General features: G+C 43.0%; 1 protein-coding gene and 1 pseudogene across 1 annotated transcript; one reads left to right on the top strand and one right to left on the bottom strand.

The window, feature by feature from the left end:
• Positions 1-212: 212 nt before the first annotated feature.
• LOC125530863 (uncharacterized) lies at positions 213-1,950 on the top strand. The gene is made up of 3 exons (XM_048695279.2): positions 213-709; positions 813-959; positions 1,495-1,950. Exons 1-3 carry the CDS (start codon positions 626-628, stop codon positions 1,948-1,950), a joined length of 687 nt encoding a protein of 228 aa, XP_048551236.2. The 5' UTR covers positions 213-625.
• A 987-nt stretch (positions 1,951-2,937) lies between these two features.
• LOC147963369 (uncharacterized) lies at positions 2,938-5,250 on the bottom strand (annotated as a pseudogene).
• Between the last annotated feature and the right edge of the window lie 3,764 nt (positions 5,251-9,014).

Here is a 9,014-nt window from a genome sequence, read left to right as displayed (position 1 = left end):
TACATGAATATAATCTCACAGGAATGCTATGCGTTGGCTAGTTAGCAATAAAAATGTGAAGGGGCTTAACATGCGTGATGCATCTCCAATCTGTATATAAGCTAGGGCTTCCTGGCAGTTGATTCAGACTTAGAGGAGAGATGATTACTTTTTGGCTAGAAGAGTACTCGAGATTTCTGTTCACTGGGATATTAGAGGAAACCAAACGCACGGTGTGGCCCCTAAGCTGGAGGGTTGGCTTTTTGTTGCTGTAGACCTCATAGTGCTCATAGGAGTAAATTGCATAAAACCACCACTTTGAGGGCTAGGTTTGCAAAAATCACTAGGATACAGATTCGCTGCAGACAACACCACGTCTAGCGTAATTCTTTTGCAAAAACCACTGATCGGCGGATCGGGCCGTGTTAAGTGAGTTTATGACAGCCGGGGCCCGTCTTTCGCCTACGTGGCACTCCAGGCCATCCCGACAGCCGGCAGACGGCGTTAGACGGCGCCGTTCAGTCCTAGTAGCCAAAAGCGCCAACCGTTACTCCTTCTCCACTCTGCTGCTCGCTCTCTTCTCGCTCTCGCTCTGTTCTTGGTCGCCGCACCCGTCGCCGCCGCGCCGCGCCGCCGCCGCAGCGCCATGGTGTCGTGGAGTGATGGGTCGGATAGCAGCGAGCACACCAGGCAGTACATGAGCTCAGATTCCGACGACAGCACCATTAAGGTCAGTTCTCAGAGTTAGGGTTAGGGTTTGATATTTGGGGATTTTTGGAATGAGCTTCTTTTCAATCATTGGACCAAATCTCTGTCATTCCTTTGCACTCCAGGTTCCTGCTAGCACCGAAGACTCAGATTTCGAGGGCCCTGAGACAGATATGTATGTTTTGTGCCATGGACACGGGAAGGCAGCAGAAAGGCGTGTTGCTTTCGAAGGGATTCACACTGGCAGGAGGTTTCTTTGTTGTGCAGAGAAGGTATGGTTCCAGCTGAACTAATTGGAACTTGTGGATTTACCAAACAGATATGTCATTTGTTTACCATGGATATGTACTGTGGAAGCAGTCATTGTATCATATTGTGAGGTTAGGACAGTGGATGCAGTCATTGTTTACTGTGGAAGCAGGCATTGTATTATACTGTGAAGTTTGAACAGTGGATTCATTAATTGTTTACTCTGCCAGCATTGTTTAGTCTGGTTCTGGCAACATTGTTTAGTTAGGTCATTTTGTTAACTCTGTCAGGTTAGCATATTTTAAGAGTAGATGCATGGGTTGGCAGACCAGCATTTTTTAGTTTGGATCTGGCAATATTGTTTAGTCAGGTCATTTTTTAACTCTGCCATGTTAGCTTATTTTAGGACAGAATATTCATGGGTTAGCACACCAGCATTGTTTACTTAGTAGTTGTTTATTTTAGAGCATGATCTGAATTTTAGTATAAAGTAATCTAGCCTATCATTGTAAGCAAGTCACTGTTATGTAATTCATTTTGTTAATACTCTTTTTCCAGGAAGGTAAAAACTGTGGACTAGTAGAATGGATTGATCCATCTTGGCCCACTACCCTTGAGAATGCACTGTCCAAGTTGTGGTCTATGTATGAACAGAGTAAGATGGACAGGAATGAGGAATGTCTGATGCATTCATTTACTGTTCATGACCTGACACAAGAGAAGAAGAAACTCCAGGACAGCTATGAGAAGTTGGTTGAAGATGTCAATGCACTTATGGATGCCCAGGAGCAGAGGGCAGTGATAGAAAGGAAAGATGCTGAAACAACCAAGTTGCAAGAGAAGTATGACACTTTGAAGAACATAGCAGCTGCTCAAGGTACTGTCATTAGGAACATGAAGTTGAAGATAGCTGAAGAGAAGAAGAATTTGCAGGTCCACATTGATGAGCTCAAGAAGATAGTTGAAGCGAGCAATGTGAAGCTGGAGGGCATCAAGGCCATCATAAATGGATAAGCAGTGCAAGAGAAGAATGGGCAATATCATTTGGCATTTGCTGACCTTTTGCAGGGTGTGGTTTGGCATTTGTTGTAATGATAGTAGTTTAAATTCTATTAACTATGAGTACTCCTGAACTATGGATATGTAATCTTAAGTAAGATGTTTGCATTTGAACTAGTGCTGAATGTGGTGCTATTTGAACTAGCGATGAATGTCAAACTATGATTATGTATGGATTTGAACTAGTGCTGAATTTGGTGGTATTTAGAGCTGGTTAATGTTATCTTAAGTAATCTGTTTGCAAATGATGATTTTTGCTTTAGTATGTTCCTGTTCAACTGATGATTCTGAGTTAAGTAGGGTCAATTAGGGTTGTTTTTGGCTTTTTATCGACGCCGAGGCATCAACTAGGTCAAGTTAGGGTTTTTGATTTTTTATCGACGCCGAGGCATCAAGTAGGCCAAGAGAGGTTGGGTTGTTTTTGGCTTTTTATCGACGCCGAGGCATCAACTAGGCCAAGTTAGGGTTTTTGGGTTTTTATTGACGCCGAGGCATCAAGTAGGCCAAGATAGGGTGTTTGGGTTTTTATCGACGCTGAGGCATCAAGTAGGCCAAGAGGAAGGTTTTTGGGTTTTTATCGACGCCGAGGCATCAAGTAGGCCAATATAGGGTTTTTGGGTTTTTATCGACGCCGAGGCATCAAGAATATCACATCATCAAGAGTATCACAACATCAAGACTATCACAACATCAAGAGTATCACATCATCAAGAGTATCACAGCATCAGCAGTACTACTAGAATGCCATAGTTTGACACAAATTGATCATAACAGTTGAGCATCATAGGACTACTAGAATTCCAAAGTTTGATACAACATCAACACAAACAAATCACCATCAACACTGGAGTAGCATAACTGGAGTAGCACAACTTCAACAACATAGTTTCACAACACAACCAAAATGCCATAGTTTGATAAAACATCAACACAACCAAATCATCACCATTTTGCACCAGAGGCAGTCAAGTAATCCTTTATTCTGTTGCTGGGCTTCCCGACTCTCTGGGAACCATCACTTGGTCTTGGAGGCATGAAAGCAGCTGATGAAGATCTGGTTGCTGGTGCCTTACCCTTGGGAGCAGCTGGTGCCATACTCTTGGGAGCAGATGATGAAGATTTACTGACTGCTGCCTTACCCTTGGGAGCAGCTGGAGCAGCTGGCTGCCTCCTAGCTGGAGCAGCAGCAGATGTTGCCCTCCTTGCTGGAGCTGGATAACTACTAAGTCTGTTTTGCAATTTGTGTCCATGGCATGTCTGGCCCAAGTGTGCTTTGGGATTTTACTAAGCCAAGCCCATGCTGCCTCACACTCTCTCTTCAACTCATCCATTGCAACATTATAACCATGTTCAGTGTATGAGTAACTTGCTTCATCCATGTATTTCTTCAATTCTGGCCCTCTAAACCCAACATTTTGAAAGTTCTGGTAAATGTTTCTGAGGCAAAACCTTTGTGGACAATTGGGAAAGACTCTGTTTATGGCTTTAAGCACGCCCTGTGTGAATTTAAGTAAAGTTAACTTAGTGACTACACCTAAATGATTGTGTAATTACTAGAAAGAACTATGATTGTGTATAGAAAGTAGCTACACCTAAATGCAAGTAACTACTAGAAAGAACTAAATGAAAGCTAGCACAAGTGGATTTCATTACCTTCTGCCTATCAGAAATTATTGTGTAGTTGCCAAACTTCCCAGATTGGCCACCTAGTGCTACCTTCAGCTGATACAGAAACCAAGTCCAGGAATCTGTGTCCTCCTTATCAACAATTCCAAAAGAAATGGGAAATATATTATTGTTCCCGTCTCTTCCAGTAGCAGCAAGGATCTGTTGACCAGTAGTGAGATTTATGAAGCATCCATCCAGACCTATAACAAGTAAACACATTAGGCAAACTATTTGAAAACACACATTAGATACCAAGCCATTACCTATGAATGGTCTGCAGCCAGTCAGAAACCCTTCTTTGCATCCATTTAGGCAATAGAATAATCCATGAAACCTAGGGTTTGTGCTTGGATGCTCCCTCAAATGTCTTGTTGTCACTCTACACCTTGAACCTGGATTAGTATCTAGCACAGCCTGCAAATAATCCCTAATCCTGGTGTACTGGGCCTTCTGATCTCCTAACACAACATTCTTTGCTGCCTTCTTAGCCCTGTATGCCATGTGGGTTGATATTTCCACTCCATACTTGCTCTTTGCAGTGTTAATTATAGTAGTGATTGTTGTGCATGGGTCATTTCTGATTGCTTCCTCACAAAACTTTGCAACCCACTTAGCAGTAACTTTTGTGTTCTCTGACACAGAAGGACAAGTGTGCACCACATACTGCTTCCTTATGGTAAAAGTCTTCTCATTTGCAATCTGGGAAGCTGCTATATAAAAAGGGCATGTCTCATCTATGCATTGTGCTATAACCCTGTCACTGCAATTTCTATGGTACTCATAGTTCCTATTCTGTACAATGTGCATTGTTTGAAGTGCATTCCTGAACTGGTACACATCAATGAAGCAAAGATGCTTCACAAATTGCTCTGCTGGGTGAGCTCTATTCTCATCATACCATAACCTTTTCTTCATCTTCTTAGCTCTGCTTTTCCTGCCATTGGGCAAAACATATGCCAATGCCTCTGCACCATCATCATCTTCCACACCCAAGTCCATTGGTTTCCTGTCTTCATCAGAAGATGGTATCCAGTCCTCCTCAAACAACTCCTCTACACTTGCATGTGATCTGCTTGTTGGGCCTTTTCTGTGTTTCTTCTCCTTTTTCTTCTTCTGTCCATCTTGCCCAACCTACTCCAGATTACTCTCTTCCTCCAAACTACTCTCTTCATCCTCTTCCTCCTCTTCTTCACGTTCAGGCTCATATAGTGCATCCTCCTCCCCTGTCTCATACATTTCCTCAACATCTGTGTCCCCTTCAAAATGAAGGAGTGGATCTTCCCTCTGTATTTTCATCTCCTCAAGCCTAGCAAGGATATCACCATATTCTTCCAAATCATCATCATCACTGTCCTCCTCATTATCCATCACTGCAGCTTTTCTCTTCAAAGAAGTGTCCTTCTCTTTATTTTTCTTATTCTTCCTAAACATTTGAATTTCCTTCCTCCTTGTCTCCTCCATAACCTTTTCAATTTCCATTTGCTCCTCTGAATTGTTTACATGATTTTCTTCCACTTGTACATAACCTAAAGCAAGTTGCTCCTCCAAATTGTTTGTGCTATGCTGTGTTTATAACTGTATGGGCATTGGCTCCAGTTCTGCTGCTTCTGAACTTCCTACTGCTACATGCACATTTCCTGCACTGAACAACACTCCTCCTTCATCTATCTGATATAGTTTGAGCTCTCCAATTTCTTCTAGAGGGATTTGCTGCTCAATAACATTGGAGCTGGTGTTTATAGTTGCAGCATTGAGAGAACTGGCCCTAACAACTGTCACATTCAATATCTTTTGATTTTGCAATGCTATGTTGTCTAGAATTTCCTCAAGCTTGTCATCATCATCTATTTCTTCCATTCCTTCTATACCAAGCCCAGGATCCCTGACATAGTACATGTAATCTTTAAATCCATAACCTTCTATTTCTATCAGTGCTACTAGGTTGTAAAATGTTATGTCTGACATCATCATAGATCTCTCAATATTGTCTCTGCCATGGAAATGCATCCTCAATTCCCAAACCTCATCATCCAGACTGCAAATAATATAAAATACATAGCAGTATAAGTGCTTAATTATAACTGAATAACACTAATGAAACAACTCATGTCAGTGCACTAATACAATCCTTTGTCACTTATAAAGCAGATAACATGATAACTCATTTAGCAGTGAACCTAACCAAATGTCTAACTTCACTCCAATTAACAGTGTACCTAAAATAAACTGAATAACAATATCATAATCATATACTGTAAGTGCATCTAGTGCCACCCCTAGTTGGTTTTGGAGTATTGACGACAAACCTAGTTGAGGGACTAATGTGTTTGTGAGAATTGCAGGATAACACAGGTAGAAGTCCCTCATTGATTCGGTTTTCCTACCAGAGATGACCCCTAAAATGTATGAAGACATTGATGTCAAAGGTGGTATGTGAAGATATTCACATTGAAGACTATGACAAGAGAAGACATCGCATGAAGCCTATGGAGATCGAAGACTCAGATCTTTGGTAGTTATTTTTCTTATTTATTGAGTCATAGGAACCACCGTACTGTTAAGTGGGGTCCAAGAGAACCAGTCAGAATGACTGAAGTGATGCTTAACCAAAACATATGTCTTCGAGTGAAGACTATGAGAGCGAATCTTGTCCAGAGTCGGACAAGTTAGCTTTGCTTGTAACCCAAGTAAAGTTGCCGTGTGTGTTTGAAATCTGATCGTAGGAACACGTGTCAGTTCCTCAGTGACCCAGGGTCATTTCGGACAAATCAGGTCGGGTTGCCTAGTGGCTATAAATAGCCCACCCCCTACAACCATAAACGGTTGGCTGCTCAGAGTTAAAGTATGGCTTTTGTCGTGTGAGAGCAACCCACCTCGAAGCCTTTGAGAGAGAATTCCTTGCGAGGATAAAGCCCTAACCACCCAGAGCCAAAGAGTGTTAGGCATCACTTAAGTCTTCCTATCTGTGTGATCTGAAGACTTATTACACTTGAGGACTGTGAATCCTCCAGCCGGTTAGGCGTCACGTTCTGAGCATCCAAGAGTCATTGTGGATCGCCGATGAACGAAGTCTGTGAAGGTTTGGGAGTCTACCTTGAAGACTTACCAGAGTGATTGGGCGAGGTCTGTGTGACCTTAGCTCAAGGGGAATACAGTGAGGACTGGGTGTCCTGAGCTGCGTGTTCAGGACTGGGTGTCCGGGACTGTGTGTCCTCAGGTTTAAATACCTAGCCGACCTAGCCAGACGTACAGTTGTCACAGCAACTGGAACTGGTCCAACAAATCATTGTCTTCAACGAGTCACTGGTTTCATCCTTCTCTTCCCTTTACTTACTGTTGGTCCTTGTGAAGTCATCGTATGATTGCACTATCTTTTGTCTTCACTGAGTGACTGCTTGTTCTGATTGGCTTCTTAATATCTTCCTACCTGATCCTTACTACCTAGCTGCTATTAGTCATTGTGCTTTCACTTCATTGAATACTTGACTATGGTTTGCCTAGTGTAGTCTACCTTCCGCTGCATGGTAATAGGTTTATTTCTATCGTTTGTCTTCGAAACTTGCACGTTTTGAAGACTTTCATAAAAATCACCTATTCACCCCCCCTCTAGTCGATATAACGCACTTTCAATTGGTATCAGAGCCTGGTACTCCCTTGTTCTGTGTGATTCGGTTTAACCACCTGGAGTTTTAGCTATGTCGACTGCAGGGATAATTAAAGTTTCCGCTGCGTGCCCCGTCTTCGATGGAACTGAATATCCCTACTGGAAGAATAAGATGCGCATGCATCTTGAAGCCATTGACGTCTACCTATGGTATGTCATCAAGAACGGCGTTCCCAAGGCTGGAGAAGGTGTCACTGCTGCTGACGTCAAGAAGTTTGTTCAACTGGACTCTACTGCCAAGAATATCATCTGTGGTAATCTGACCAAAGGACAGTATGGCCCCGTGAGTGCTTTGGAAACATCTAAGCTAGTCTGGTACTGGCTCTCCAAGGTCAACGAAGGCGTCTCAACCCAGAGAGATTAGAGAATCAGTGTCCTTCGCAACCTCTTCAACCGCTTCAAGAGAAATGACAATGAGAATGTCCAGCTCACGTTTGATCGACTCACTGACATCACAAATGAGCTTCAAGCTCTCGGCGCCACTGAGATCACCAAGCATGAAGTCGTCAAGACACTCCTGAGATCACTTGACAGCTCATTTGACACCCTAGCCCTGATGATTCAAGAATGTCCGGACTTCAGGACACTCGATCCGTCTGACATACTTGAGAGGCTCAACACACACGAGTTTCAGCTTTCTGAGAAAAGAGACATCTACGGTCCCAACTATGGGCGAACTCGTGCCTTGAAGGCAAAAGCTGTCTCCACATCTGAAGAAGAATCTGACAGCATTTTTGATGATCCTGAAGACATTGGAAAGGAGCTTGCTATGCTTGTGAAGAATTTCCAAAAATTCACCAAGAAGAAAGGCTTCAGACAGTCTTCACGATCAAGCTCAAGGAATGATGAAGCTTCTGCTCATGACTACAAGAAAAGATCATGCCACAAGTGCAAGAAACCTGGCCACTACATCTCTGAGTGTCCGCAGTGGGACAATGAGAACAACAAGAAGAAGAAGAGCAAGGAGTATGACTCCGACGACAAGAAGAAGAAGAAATACTCAAAGTCTTCTTCCAAGTCTTCATCACACAAGAAGAGCTCATCTGGCAAGGCAATTGCGTTTGTTGGCAAGGAAATGGATTCAGAGGAGGAGTCCGCTTCTGAGGAGGCGGAGGTGGAGTCTGAGGAGGAGTCCGATTCTGGCATTGCGAGTCTGGCTACAGCATACGTTGCCAAGTCCATCTTCAACACTGAAGACAATGACTCCATCACCGACACCGATGCAAATGACAAGGACTACTCCGCTCCTACCTGCTGCTTCATGGCACGCGGTGCCAAGGTAAACACATGCACTACTCACTATCAAACATCTAGTGACGATGACTCTGATTGTGGTTCCAAACCCAGCTACAAAACACTTGCTAAAATTGCAACTGAACAACAGAAAACCATGGAACACATTCAGAAACTGTTAGACAAAAGCGATGATCTGTTAGACGCTGAAATGACTCGATCTCAGTCCTTAATTGAAGACATAAAAAATCTTCACGTTAAGTATGAGGAACTTGAAAGTAGTCATGAAACGCTCTCAACAGCTCATGAAAGGCTTTCCTATGATTATCTTCAAAGGAAGCAAGATCTTGAGAAATTGAGAGTGGCTCATGAAGATCTTCAAAAAGAAAACGAGTCGCTTCACGCTGAACAGATCAGTTCAGCTCAGGAAGGATTTGAACCACCATGTCTTAAA

The sequence above is a fragment of the Triticum urartu genome, chromosome 6A (genome assembly GCF_056163025.1).
Source record: "Triticum urartu cultivar PI428250 chromosome 6A, HENAU_Tu73, whole genome shotgun sequence".
Taxonomy (NCBI): Eukaryota; Viridiplantae; Streptophyta; class Magnoliopsida; order Poales; family Poaceae; genus Triticum; species Triticum urartu.
Note: the sequence above shows the minus strand (reverse complement) of the source record. Positions and strands in the feature narration are given on the sequence as shown.